Source organism: Panonychus citri, unplaced genomic scaffold, assembly GCF_014898815.1.
Source record: "Panonychus citri isolate SS breed McGregor unplaced genomic scaffold, ASM1489881v1 Contig00033, whole genome shotgun sequence".
In the NCBI taxonomy this organism is placed as follows: Eukaryota; Metazoa; Arthropoda; class Arachnida; order Trombidiformes; family Tetranychidae; genus Panonychus; species Panonychus citri.
Window position 1 is genome coordinate 783,231 of NW_026515438.1, and position 15,888 is coordinate 799,118.

General features: G+C 30.4%; 1 protein-coding gene across 1 annotated transcript; it reads right to left on the minus strand.

Moving 5' to 3' along the window:
* Positions 1-10,056: 10,056 nt before the first annotated feature.
* Positions 10,057-15,363, minus strand: LOC128397537 (octopamine receptor beta-2R-like). Its single transcript, XM_053358275.1, has one exon. The coding sequence runs from the start codon at positions 12,449-12,451 to the stop codon at positions 10,292-10,294; it is 2,160 nt and encodes a 719-aa protein (XP_053214250.1). The 5' UTR covers positions 12,452-15,363; the 3' UTR covers positions 10,057-10,291.
* Positions 15,364-15,888: the final 525 nt, after the last annotated feature.

Consider the following 15,888-nt stretch of genomic DNA (forward strand, 5'->3'; position numbering starts at 1 on the left):
TCTGTCTCTCTCTCTCTCTCACTTCCTCACTCCCTAGCTCACTCTCTTTCTCTCTCTCTAACATCCTTCACTCTTCATCAACTTCATCATAATTCATTACTAAGTATCAATTCAAGGTCACAATCATTGTCGATCTCATCTAATTTCATAATCAGCTCACAATCTTGTTACTCTAATTAACCAGAAACAAATAAATCGACCAAATATCAGAATCAATTCAATATAAATCACCAAGCTAATCATCATGATAATCAAGATAAAATGAGAATGAACCGCAAGAGAAAAGCCCAAACTTTAATCCTAATCTGTTATTCGCACTAATGTCTTCAACTAGCATCATCAAAACTCTCTCACTATTTCCAGAATTATCTTAATAGTGACCATCTAATGGTCAAGACTAAAATTCCCATTGAGCTTTTGTCTCCTCGGCTAAATCTTCCTCCTCCTCATCATCATCATCATCGTTTTCTCATCTAACTGTAAACATTTTCCCATGAACATCTTAAATATCATATACACTTGAGATTGTTACATGTTATTAGTTGTACATTAATTTTATGTTCATCATCTTTTTTTTTCTTGATCATCTTTTCCTCCTCTTCTAACCTAAATTTCATTTCCCTTATTATTATCCTCATCTTCATCTTCATCCTCATCATCATCATCTTTTATCTTCCTCAACTCTTTGATAACTTGAAATCTTATCCATTAATACCAAAAGTAATGATAAGAGTCAGAGGGAGGAAAGTGATACTAAAGTGACACTTTACTCAGAAATTGTGTCAACTTTGAACCATATCATACACATGAACATGATCATCATCCTCATCCGACTAGGAAAATGATGATAATAATTATGATGATGTGAAAGATGATAATAAAGTGTAGGTGGCAGAAAAAAGAAAGAGACAAAGACACCAAGAGAGAGAGAGAGAGAGAGAGAGATGAGAAAAGTCTTTAGTGTATTTTTAATGAAAATTGTGATAACATTAATTAACCTCTTGCAATGTTATACCCTTAGCATCCTCATCAATTTCACTGTTTCATCTTCTTTAGCCTTTTAAGTTTCTACTTCTCATCATCATTATCATCATATGCTTACAATAATTATCATCAAGATGAAAATTAACATGATCAACTTGACGCAACATCAAACATGAAACCTTGTTGTCTCCTCTTGATTGCTCACCGGTTGGCTTTAAATCAAGGTAATCGAGACATCGAGTTGATAAAAAAAGCCTCAAGGCCATCAACCTATTCTTGGCATCATGATGAATCTCATGGAATACAAAATGAATAAGATGAATCTTATTTGTTAATTTTTTCTTACCTTTTCTCTTTCAATCCTTGCCTTTTTCTTTTGCTTTTTTTATTTGCTGTGATTACATTTCTTATGTTGTTTTCGCTAGAAAATAAAAAATAATGCTTACCTTTGCAATCTTATATATACACATGATAAAAGATCAACAATTTCTCAGAATTTCTTTGAAAACTTTTTCCCTTCTACCTGTAAGTATATTTACATATTTTGTATCAGTTTTTTTTGATGAAATTTGACGAAAAATTTTGCAATTTAAATATAGCTGATTGGAATCATCATCATCATCATAATCATGTATTCAACTTACCATTACAAAGTTATATAAAGTTTACCTATTAATATGTAATGTACTTTGAATTTCATGATCGAGTTGAGTTAAAATGATTGAATCTTATTGTCAGATTTATCACCATGATGATTAGAGAGGAGAAACTGGAATTGGCTTGGAATTAAAGATTCAAAGTAACTCTAGTATGATAATTTGTTTCATGATGAAAATGATGAGAGTTTTTTTTAACTCTCAGGGGAAAAACACTGAGAATCAACAAAATTTGAAAACTGTCCTGTAGTTGAAAGTGGTAAAAAATAATGACAAGTGAAAGTTTCATAATTCAGATGAATGAGTTTCCATGAAGGTTAACAAAAAGACTCTTCATGTAAAAATTTAATTCAATTGCATGTTAATAGTAAAATTCATAAGAATATCAACTCAACATTAAATGGAGATATAAAAAAAACAATAAAAGTTACTCTATTCACCTTTATCTGGATGAATTCATCTTGAATGATCCGAATCATGATCAACATCTCACAGGAACTTTCATCTCTCATCTTTTGTTTCATCTTTTCATCTCCTTGTATTCAAACTAAATCGCTAAAAATTGTATACAGCGGGTACCCAAAAAGTAGTATTAATATAATAGTAAAAAAAGTAAGTTTAATCCATGAACTTTTCTTGGATGTTCATTCATGAAATTGCTTTTTCCAGGTAAACCCATTGGCGGGAATTTGCAATGCTGTGTTTTTACACATCTTTGGACTAACTCTCATCATTTGCTCTGATAAATGTTTCAAAAGATCTTTCCAACTATTTCCATCTTCCAATGAATCGTAATCACCGAGAGAATCAATTTGCTCACGATGAATGAAGATAATTCCTCCTTCGGTTGAAAATAATTGGATTCATATTATTCATAATTTTCCTCTCTCCCTGTATTCAGTGGAGATTCTGATTGTTATGCCAATATTACAAAATCGTATCAGTACCGATTAAGTTTGAACCAAAATACATGACGTATTCAATACTCGATTGAATTTCGAGAAATATTTGGACAAATCAGAGAGCCAAAAACGAAACAACTTTTTGGTACATCTAGCATATAACACGACAAATAGCAAATAATTAAGATGAATTAAATTGTCTTACGATAGTTAATCATGGCATTTAATTACGAAAATAAGAGTGAGAAAAGATTTCAAGGTTAATTTTATAATCATAATTTTCCAGGAAAAAAAAAGAAACCAGAGCTAAATGAATAACATCGAAATCGCTAATTCACAAAAAAATTCAACAGAACTTTAGTTCGCCCAAATTATTAATAACATGATAATTATGACGATTATCATGAACATAATCATAAGACACTATTAATAAAAAGAATCGTTTTCTCCTCTTTCTTGAATTTGGCTGAATTTTTTTTTCTTCCAGAACTTTAATCGATCATCATTAGGTAAAGTTATAAGCATAGTAATCATTATTATTATTGCTATCATGATTATTAGCATCATGTTATCAGACTTTTACAAATGCAATATCCTAATAATGATAATTTTAATAATAATTGATGGAATAATTTTTACATTTTTCTTAATGTTGAAAATGCAAAAATGCAATTTACCTGAACCTCAGGATGGTTATGGTGACAGAATATTATTGTTTTCCTTTTCATGATGAATTCAGTGTTTGTGTTTCAGTTTGAAAGAATGAGAGAAACTAAAAATTAAACGTAAAACTTGAATTCTCACCATGATATCATCAGGGTACACACAATTATTACGAATGACAAAATTTTCTGCCCAAAGATCAGAACAATCTGAACATTCACCATGAAAATTATATTCTCAGTGAAATGAAAGGATAATACTGGTATTTATCAGTTAATCTTAAAGTAATCAATCATCTTTATTTATAATTTGTAAATTGTTCAGTGGTTAAGGTTTAGTGTAAAGTTTAACAAAGTTGCAGTTTCAATGAAGTTTATTATTCGCTCTGAATAATATTCAGTCTCTCATGAAATTTTCAGCTTTTTTTATAGAAACTGAGAGAGAAAATGCAAAAAAAAAGTTCTCTTGCTCATCTTGACATCTCCTTTTATCTTTTCTTTTCTTTCTTGATGAACTTAATTGAATCAGGAAATGTTAATCAACACGCAATTTAAGGCTCGTCTTTTTATTTGCAGCATTTCAGGGTTATAATCAGTTTCTCTTTTCGGTGTTATGATTAACTTAGATGGTTATTCAAGTTGAACCGGAAGTTAATCTGATATTTTATCAAGTTAAAAGTGAAAAAGATTGAGACATGTCATCAGGATGCAGATTAGGAAGGTGTAAGTAATGGCCCAGGTTGACGATTTAATCCTTTAGCTTTTGTTTCATTTTTATGTGTCATAATAACTTCATTATATTATTAATACTATCGCGAAGATGATTATCATTATCATGTCAACCAATTTGTATGATGATGATTTAGAAAGAAAAAAATAAAGTTCCATGAAATTTCATTGATATTATAATGAATACGCTCTCACTGAGTAGGCAAATGAAAATGAGAAAAAATTAACCTAATCATCTGAATAACATGTAATGTTCAGGAAATGTTTTCTCAATTCTGAAATAAGTAAAAAAGAGAAAAGTTATTCAATGTTTCAAATCATGAACAACAATAAATAACATGAAACCTGAATTCTTATTATGAATGTTCATTGAATGAATTTTAATATTTTTCGACTGAAGAAAAAAGAAGAGGAAAAAAAAGAAATTTCAATAAATTCATTTGTTATAATTTACGATTCATGTAAGGAGAAGTTTTTTTTTGCATTTTCTTTCATGGGATAAGAGATTATCAAACTTAGATACTATTTAGAAATTGGTTCCTTCACATGATTGAATAAGATATTCTCAGGATATTATCTCTCTCATGTAAAGTGTAGTTCTGTTGTTATATGTTGTTGGTTTTATTTGGAAAGTTGATGAAAAAGTTTCGAGGTTTAGAACTTTTTTTTCTCCTCCTGTCAAACTTATCATTTATCTCCGCAGTCAAGCAATTAATAGATTTACATTATATTAAATTTGATGTGGAATTTTTTTTCCTCAAGTTGGTCAAAAATTCAATGTTACCACTCATCAGATAATAGTTTCTGATTTCTTAGATTATCAATATAATTAAATCAGTTGACAAATCAATTTTGTCTAATATGATATTGGTAAGATATGATTAGTATTCTGTTAAGATGAAACTTATCAAGTTTACTGACAGATAATCAGTTATCATGATCATGATCATGAGTGAATAGAAAACTTCCTGAGGGCATGAAATGATATGGAAGTTTATTATTTTTATCGATCAGTCAAATGTCAGGGTAAGAGATAAGAAAAGAGTGGGAGAGAGAGAGAGACGAAGATGAAATTAAGTTGAATGATTGATTTAGACAGAAAAGAGAATCAACAATTCAGGTTTTCCAGGCAGAAAATTCAGTTCCATCCTGGAAAATAAGACGATGAAATGAAAGAGATGATGGAGAGAGAGAGAGAAAACTTTCAACATGGAATAAAATGTTTTTTTTTTTTCTTTTCACTTTCTTCCTCTTATATTCTCAATAGTCTGAACAACATTTCCACTCTCAACAATCAGCTAATTGCTAGAAACGGTGATGATGATTATACTCACAATAGAATTTGATTGCTTATGATTATTGATTAGAGATTTTCATGTTCCATGATATTGAACAAAAATTCATTTCCAAGGTGAATACCATGATATTAATGATACGATTTAGTAACATTTTCAAACAAACTTACCAATAGGTAATACGATAATAATTATTGAGTTGATGAAACATGTAATCAGGTTTGCATGATGAATTATCAGGGATTCAAGAAGATTGTACAATTTTAATTATACATGATAATGAATGATTTTCATGATGATCATCATCATCATGATGAGTTGTGTTAAAAGTATAATCAATCTCATCATCTTTGAATAATTCATGATGATGAGATTCTGGTTATAAATTAGATTGGGTTGTAAGTGTTTGTTCATCAAGGTGTTTAATTATCAAGTCTTATTTCAAGTGATTCAGATTATTGACTAATTATCTGTCACCAAGATTAACAAGAATACAATTTAGATGGAGACATAATCTTAAAAATGATGAGGAAATGGCTTTCAAAAATGTTTATCAATCTTTACCATCTTCATCTTAAGGGAAGGTTTAAGATTTGAGTGTATTCATGGTCAGTTTATCATGACTAAAGGAAACAATGATGATGATGATGAGCCATGAGGAGAGATGAAGATTTGATTCCGTTTTCTGTTAATGAGAAAAGTTAAAGATGAAGAGTAACTTGGAGATTATCATTTTACCATTTTTCGTCCCATCAACTTATATTATCGATAATAATAAGAGATAACTTAAAGATAAACTGAGATGAAAATCTCAGTTCATTATGATATATCAAGATTTTTCATTTCTAAACCAATTGATTAACCTTTTCTCATATTATCTTCATTCAATGTTCTAATAATAACAAAAAAATGATAAGATGTTCACTATTATGGTTAAGATAATGACTATAATAAAATGATGACAAACGATGACTTAAATATTGACTTTGATTTTATCATCTAATTGTAGGATGATTACTATCATATAATAGATAATATTGGAGCTGATATCATGGAGAGAACTGAAATTATGGATGACTGGATGAAGACACAAATGATAACAATGAACTGAAATCAATGAGAAAGATAGTAGTGTGAATATCTTTGATTAACATGATATTGGGTGAGAGAGAGAGAGAGAGAGAGTTTGGAAATCTTTCTGAGTGTAAATTCTGGGAGGAATGATGAAAAAAGAGCGGTAAAAGTGGTTATTTTAATGAATTTCCCATGGGGTTCAAGTTGAATTTACAAAATGAATTGAGACAGTGAAGTTTAAATAGAAAGGTTGACAAAGAGATTGGGAATTGTAGTGAGTTGGTTGTGTGTGGATTTCAAGGTGCAATGAACAATAAGGTGGAATGGGAAATGAATCGAGATGAAGATTGTGATGATAAATGATCGATTGATTGAAACTATTAGTTGGAGAGTTGATTTTTCACCAAGATAAAAAAGAAACGAAGCTAATTTCCAATGGATTGAAACAAAGATTTTCACACTCAACGTGATAATAGGAAGAAAAAGTTTCAGTATAAAGATTTTACTTCAACTGTTATGTTACAATTCTGGTTGGAAACTTTTAAGGATTGATAAGAATTTAAATAAAACGGAATAAGAATAATAAGAAGAAGCAGAGAGAGAGAGAGAGAGAGAGAGATTCCGAGTAAAAGTATAATCTATTTCTACCATTATATTGGTATGACGAAAGTCGATTAAGATCATGAAAAAATCATTCGTTCATCTCTTGTATTTCTCTGAGTGAACAATCAATTTATCACTTCAACTTTTCTCTCAAATTCTTACATTAGGTTCTCTTAAATGATTGGTGTAATTTTGTCTTACAAGTTTCCAACTTTACATTGAGAATTTTGGTTATTTCGAATTTCAAAATAATACTTTCATTGTGATACGATAACAGTTATCATGGTGATTGGATATTTCAAGATATTCTGAAAGGAGTATTCTTGTTAGTAGAGAGAGAGAGAGATGAATAGATGATGACAGGGATGGATAAAGAATGATTGAATTTTGAATTCAAAAAGGTATGATGACATTATTAACCAGAATCGATTATGATTATTGGTATTTAAATTGAATAGAAATGAACAAAACTTGAACTCTCATTGAGAAACTGAAGGGATGTCATATTTATTGGAATTATGATCTATATATAATATATGATATTATGAGAATCGAGAAACTTGATGAGAACTGAAAGGAGCGAAATCGCAAAAGGTGAAATTGATCTTCTATTACCAATCTATTGGTTATTATCTGTAGAAAATGTGACTTAAGGCAAGTTCTTTATTCTTTTCTAAGTTGCAAACCTCAAGTTGAAATTCATGATGATATTCGTGAGAAAAATGATTATTCCAAGAATGATGAGTATTCAGTATTGTTTTTTCTTCTTCTTCTTCTTTGCTTCTTTCTTTCTCTGTAACGAAAGTATTAATAATTATTACATTTCCTCCCAATTAACTCTCATAGTGATGAAGATTTAATTATTATCATCATTATTATCAAGTTGATTAGATTAATCATGTTCATTCCAGGACTGAATATGATTTTTACCAGATAAAACACGTTCATTTTCATGATAAATACAAATTTGATTAGTGATACAATTTTTATCTAATTATTTTTAGATGATGATAACAGGAAAAAAAAGAGAGGGAGATGATGATCAAGTCTTATCATCATCTTTCATTATAATCTCAATTGCAATCTAATTCATGTTATCCTTTTGTGTTATATCTTGGAATTATTTTATCATCTCTTTTTTTTTCTTCCTTCTTTTATCCGATCGATATAATAATAATAAGTAGAATTGAATATTTATAAATCTCATCATCTATTCCTTAGGGTGAGCACTTACAATGGCCAATGTAATATGAGTTGTCGAATAGAAATTGGGACAAAATCGAGGTTGATTCGAGGAAAGATAATGTTAAATTGTGTGTATTTAACTCTCAAGAATATTGAACAGTTCCAACGACTTTTCTCTCTCTCTCTCTCTCTCTCTCGCTCACTCGAAAACCTCATCAATGTGTTTAATTAACGAAAGTAAAAGTAGTTTTTCCTCTCACTTTCTTCGTAAAGTTAACATGGAAAACACTTTTCTCGAGACTTTTTCGAGGACCATTGACCTAAAATAGACCTCGATTTCACTTTCGAAATAGATTTTCAATCGAAAGGTCTACTCACATCTTCCAATTGAATATTCAGCATTTACGGAGAAAAGGTTAATTACTTGGTAAACTGCGATAAAATTTTGAATGGAAAAATATTCTCATGAAAGTTTCAACTAATCACAACTGAATTAACAAGTTTACTAACATTTGATTGAACTTTTTCGCTTCGATAAAGATTTAAAATCTCAAATTTTGAATGAAAAAGTTTGAAACAATATGAATGACGGTGAGTAGAGAGCCAAAGATGAGTCTGAGTGATAAGAATATAATTTCTCAGAATAATCGATGAATTTAGTTCAGTTGAATTGAATTTTGGCTCGAAAAGTTTTTCTTTTTTTTCTCAATTTTCTATATTCAGCTTAGCTTTAAATGGCTTAACCCTGAGATAATTTCCTGAGAGATTATTTTTCCCACTCTTAAACCCATCTTGAAACATGAATTCATGAATTAATTTTAATCTGTGAAAAGTTCATTCTTCTGAAAATGAAACTTAATCAGAATTTTAATTCAGCTTTAATCCTCGTTGGAGAAATATTAATTTATAATATTTATTTCTCACCAAAACTGAAACAAGGTGAATTATAACAAAGAAAAACAATGTTTCCAAGTTATAATTATCATTATTTCACCTTAATTGTTGTTAATTGTTGTGTATATGTTTATATGAAACTTGTGAGAAAACTGGAAGAGTTTAATTTAAAAATTCAATGATAAAGTAATTTTAAATAGCAAGAGAAAACAATTAAAGTTTCTTATAATTTGATATCTTGATTGTTGTTAAAAAGTTTCACTTACACACTCGAGGTTAGTGATTAATCAACAATGCAAGGTTATCGTTTGATTCTGATTCTCATTTGATTAAATTGAAATTGAAATTGAGTGTAAATGAAACTATTAGCAACAACAATCAAGATGAAATTGCAAATTAAGACAAAAGAAAATATGAAAAAAAATTAAGATTCAATAGAAACAAAGTTGTGGTCTTGATTGTTTCAACGATTATAATGATTCTTGTTGATGGTCATTCATCAATTCATCATCATAATCGTAAATGAGAAACTAAATAATCACTTGAAATCTTAATTATTTGTCCTTCTTTTAATTAACTTTCCCTTTTTTTTCCTATTAATTAGTATGAGATTTTTTATTTTGTACTCTTGTTGTTTATAAATTTCAATTTCAATCTCAATCAATGAAACTGATTCCCTATCGTTTCATCATCATCATGCTGATTGTGATTGATTTGATTGGGTTGAAAGTGACAGAGAGATATTAATAATAAGATTACCAATGAAGATAATGATGATAATAATATAAGTTAAACGTTCAAGTTGATAAATTTGACAATTTATCAAATGTTGTGAGAAAATGTTAACTTTGATTGCCAGAAGACGATAATCATTCAATTTCAGCTAATCAATAATCAACAATCAAACAAACCAAATCAACGATAATTAACTTTGAACAAAAAAAAATAGCAAAACAAACCAAAAGGATAATCCAAATGATCCAATCTCATCATTTACATGGTAAATTTGAATAACAATCAAAGTCGCGCCAATAAAAGTTACGATCAATTTAAATTGTAATCAATAGAAATATAACTTTTTGATAATCGTATTTAATTATATAATATTTTATTAATAACTATAATATATATATATTTGTATATATTCATTTATATGTATAAGTTTTCAGCTTGTTTTTAGTCGTAGTTAGCTGTTGGTGTTTGTGTCTTTTTCTGGGAGAGAGGGAGAGAGAGAGAGTAGTGGTCAGTTTGGAGAGGTCAAGGGTGATGGAAGGGTTTCTTTTTCTGTTTTTCTTTTACACCATTTGTCAATCTTTTACATACTTATTTTCGACCAGGCCAATATCTTGGGTTGACCTGTAGGTACAATTAAAGTGTATCGATGAATTATTCCTTGGACCTTGTAAACATTCAACTTGAAGACAGCAACAGAAAACATTTTGTATGGTCTCCTTGAAGGCTTCACGAAATTCCCGATTAAAATAAGCATAGATTACTGGATTAATGGCAGAATTAAAATAACCCACCCAGAAAAGTGTGTCCACCACAATATCTGGAAAATCAACACAAGAATCACCACACACTGATAGAGTAACATATGTAACAAAAAAGGGTAACCAACAGGCGATAAAAGCACCCATGATGATACCAAGGGTTTTAGCTGCTTTATGTTCACGTTTCATTTTATTAATACAACGTTTGGTTGGTGTTGATTGTCCACTTTCAGTATCATCGCCGTGTGAATTACGATGAGGTGGTGCATGTACCGTTATATGAGATCCTGATGATGAGGAACCATTACCAGTATCATTGGTATTAGTAAGTGTTGTTGTTGCTGTCGCCGTTGTTGTCGTTGTGGCCACGGCCGCGGCGGCGGCGGCGGTTGTTGTTGTTGTAGCACAGGGATTTGTACCAATCCCACAAGTCACAATATTATTATCCTTATTATTATTGTTATTAGCAGTGTTATTATTATTGGTTGTACCTCCCCCACCCACACTGGGCCCTGTTGAATAATTTGTTGTTTGAGTATGTAATTGTTGTTGTTGTTGGCTATGATGAGATGATGATGTATTATAATGATGCTTATGATGGTGATGATGATGATGATGATGATGAGTTTGTTGGACTTTGGGTATCATTTGGGTGTGTTTATATAACATTTTTTCCTGTTTAGTTGCTTCAACATAAATCCTCCAATAGGTAAACAACATCACAGTACAGGGAATCCAGAATGAGACGGATGATGATATTAATGAATAGGGTAGATTAACTTTGAATGAGCACTCATCCGGATGGGATTGTTGATAGATCATGTGTTCACTTGTGGTATAAAGTCCAGTGAAAATGGGTACAAATGAGATTAAAGTTGAGCTTATCCAAACAACGGCTAACATTATGGCCACCGCACGATTGGTTATTTTCATTGGATAATCTAACGGTTTAATGATGGCATAGTATCTGTCAACCGAGATACAGCAAAGGTGCATTATTGAAGCCGTTGAGAAAAGTACATCACAGGAATTCCAAAAGTCACAAACCAATTTACCCAAAAACCAGCGGCCAGTTATCGCTACGGAGGCTTTAAAGGTCATGGCAAAAAGAGCGACAAGGATATCGGCACAGGCTAACGAGACAACAAAATAATTGGTTGTTATTCGTAATCGTTGATGACGATAAACACTTATAATAATCAATAAATTACCAAAAATTGCCATTAATATTATACTTCCACAGCTTATTATCTTTAATAATAAAATTGTCACCTCTTGCCAGGTAATTAAGGTATCACTGGGTGACCCGTAACCCGAATCACTTGAATTTAAAACTGATGAGGTTACCCTGGTTATCGGTGACCCATTGCCGATACTGTTACTATTACTTATCCCAGCACCGGGAAAGGAAGAGGAAATTGATGATGTGAATGCTGCCATGGCTGCTGAAGCTGCAACAGCGTTAACAGATGATAAAGCCGATGAATAGTCAGCCATTATTATTGTTATTGGTTTGGTTAACCAACGTAACGAAAAATTTGAAAAATTGGATAATAATGAAATGCTAGAGATTTTATCAATTAGATTTGTTTCAGGATGATGATGGAGATGGAGATGATGATGATGATGATTATTACCTCTTTCTCTGTATGATGATGATAATGATTTTTTCACTGATATTGAGGATTCAGGGGATAAAGATGAAGAGGTAAATTGTTGCTGTGTTAATATCAATTGGTGGTGATTTTCAATCAGTTTTGGTTGCAGTTGATTTATTGGTGATTTAATTGTAAGAGGTAATAATATTAACAAAGATGATACAATTGTTGTTGTTGATGATGATGATGATGGTATTGAATTTAATAGAAAACGTTTAATTGTTGTTGTGGGTGGACTGGTAATTAATAGATAACCAGGATTCCAGATGATTACACTTAAATTATAATAGAAATCAAATGATGGTGTAATCATCATGTATTCATCATTAAGGATTAACTGGAAATCACATTTTCTTTAGTCATCACCAGCAAAAAAAAAGACGTTAAATTGTCACAATTAACTTGGAAAAAATTTCATCACCATAATAATAAAAACACTCAGACAATATATCACAATTAATAATGATAATGATTTATAAACCTTAATAGAGATTAATTAACTGATTCCTTGAATTTGAATTGAACACTTTTAATTTCTGTTGGTGTGTTTGTTTTATTCAATTACTGATGATGATTATTATTGATGAAGAAAACTTTTTGATTGTGATTATTTTTTGGCTCTGTTGACATGATTCAATATTAACAGTAGCTTGATGATGATGTTGATAATTTGATGATGAGCAAGACAAGGAGGTGTAGGTGGTTGTAAAGGTTGAGAGAGAAAGAGAGAGAGAGAGATGCTAACAATTGATCAACAAGATGAATGGAGGATGAAGAGGTTGAATTTCACTTTCCATCTTCATCTTTATCATCATCTCTTCATCTTTTTTGTTTGTTTGTTTCTCTCTTTCTGTTATTATTTTTGCCTTTTCTCTTGCAACCAAATTAAATCAATATCTTTCTGCTTGTGACTTTCAGATGCTACTACTTATCATGATTGATTTTTTCTTCCAATGATTTCCAGTTGATTCATTTTACTCTTCTAGATATTGATGATAATGATAATGATGATGATAGTAAAATATTATTGGAGAGAGAAAGAGAAAGAGAGAGTAATTTTATTTTTCTCTCAAAAGTTTCCTCAATCTCGTTGTTTGGTTGAAATTCAATGATGATGATGATCAAGATGAAGATGAAGATTCTAAGGATGAGGATGATGAGAATCGAGATGAAATTTCACTTTGGTTTTACTTTGAAATTTTTCTTCTTCTTTTTCCTTCCTATTTCCTTCCTTTCACTTTCTCAACCCTGACACCAACACCGAGACACACACACGAACATGATAACATTGGGATAGAAAAAACTGAAGAGAAAATTATTATTTTATTCTTATCGAGTTTGTTTTTGTTCGATTTTTCGTTGATAAATTTCCAAATTGATTTAAATTCTATGTTTTCTTTCACTTTCTCTCTCACTCTCCCTCTCTCTCACTATTTGTGTGTAACTACATGGGTGTTGATGATGAACGTTGATTACTAATGATGTTGATTGTTGCTGATTAACCAGGAGGATTTGCAGAGGTGTAATTATGTTCATTCAAGATATTAAATCTTTCAAGCAAATAATTTTAATGTTCATCTATCAATGATGAATTGGTGTTGATCAGTTTGACAAAACAATTAATCTTCCATAGATTGTTGTTGTTGTTGTTGTTGTTGTTGTATTTATTTAATTTGATTAATCACTTGAAGTCCCTCTCTCACTTTCTGTGTATTTGTATTTGTTTACAAACAGTGATGTTGATAGTAAACAAAAGTTATCAAGAGAGAGACACTTTCGTTATATAATTGATATTGATGTTGACCAAATAATGACCAAAGATGATTACACTGATTCTGAAGGTTGAAAATTAATTGTTATTATTATTAAATTAGAATATCACTTAACCTTTAATCCAATTTCCTTTTATTGTATTTCCTTTTTTTTTCTTCTCCTGGATCAATTGATATAATATCAATTCAATGGTTAATTTGTTGTAATTTAATATATTAATTGTTGGTGTGTTGTTGTTGTTGTTGGTTTCATAAGAAAAGTGGAAGTTGATTGTTGATTGTTGATGTTGTTGAGAGTTAAACAAGTTAATCAACGAAAGAAAATTAAAATATAAAGATGATTGAGAGAGAGAGAGAGAGAGAGAGAGAGAGAGAGTGAGTGAGTGAGTGAGTGAGATTAATTGTGATGATGATGATTTGGTGATGTTCAAGTTGATGATGAAGATTAGATTGATGATGGATTGACACAAAACTTAATTGCTTATAATTAAATAAACAATTATATTAATAACAAAACTTAATAAGGTTAATTGTTTTTCCAAAACTCTTTATTAATATATGTATATATGTGTATATATAACTTTCACAAGGTACAAAGTGATCAAGTCATGGTAACTTTCATCATGTTGGAACTGAATATATGAAAAAAAAAGAGAGAAATTATTTTCGGAGAGAGAGAGAATTGGATGATAAAAAGGATAGAGTGAGTTCGGTGGTGGGAGGAGGAGGAGGAGGTTCGACGGGAGAGGTTTTGATATTAGAAGAGAGAGAGAGAGAGAGAGAGGAGAAGTAAAAAAAGCTCACTTTGTTTTCTTCTTCTAATTTAGTAACTGTTTTATTATTAGAATTTTTTTTTCTTCTTCTCTTTCGACTCTATCAGAAAGTTCTGAGATGAAATATTTAATTGTTCACTTTAAGATTATAATTAAATTTTCATTGTCATCAAAATCATGATCATCGTTGTCATTATCAATCTTTTTAATTTCTTTCGCAGCTTTTTACTTGTTTATTAATTAGTAATTAAACATAACAATTAAATGTATATTCTTGATAATTGTTTTTTTAATCGTAATTTTTGTCATTAGGTTTTTTCTTTTGATGAAACTTTTTTGTTTATTTCAAAGTTGGTTAGTTAATTGTTGGCTTATTATGATTATCGTGTTATCAAGGTTAACTAAGATGTTTTCTCTCACTCTCTTATTCACTCTGGTGATAATGACAATGATGATAAGGTTGATTAAGATGATGATTAGATGAGGCAGTGAGGGAAGTGGAATCTATCAAAAATATAAAGTCAATGAGTATTAATCGTGTTAATTGTTTGTGTGTGAATGAGAGAGAGAGAGAGAGAGACTGGTGTGAGTGAGTGAGTGTGTGTGTGTGCAAATAAGGAAAAGGATGGAAAAAAAAGAGGATGAAACTTTAACTTGAACTGAGTTGAAAACTCACTTGAAATGAAATAGTCTCATACTGATGAGTGAAGATTGAGAAACACCAACATCTCTCTCTCACTAACTCTCTCTCTCTCTTCTCTTTCTCTTTCTCTTTCTCTTTCTCTTTCTCTCTCTCTTCTCTTTCAATTCTCTACCCAGTTCTCATATCAGTATATCCTATCTAGTTACGATTGCGTACAATGAATTTCTCTTTCATTCGAATCAACTGAGTTTATATTTTTATACAATATTCCAATTGATTCAGGTTATCATGATAATCTCACGTTCGCTTGAAGCTCCATCTATTGGAGCTCATTTCAACTAAAATTCTATCACAACAATTCACTTCATCGTCGCCATCTAGTGTCTCTCAATTACTGATTAGATAATTTTGAAATTTCTCACAAGAAACTCGTTCATTTGGTGTGGCAATTAAGAGTTGCAGATTCAGAGCCTAATTAACACGAGGTCCACTGTTTCTCTTGTTATTTCAAGACAATTTTCTCAGGTTATCCGATGCTAATTACTTCAGGTACATAATCCATAAG

Excerpts from the sequence above, each read along its gene's own strand:
- LOC128397537 (XM_053358275.1), bottom strand. The coding sequence starts at position 12,451 with ATGATGATTACACCATCATTTGATTTCTATTATAATTTAAGTGTAATC.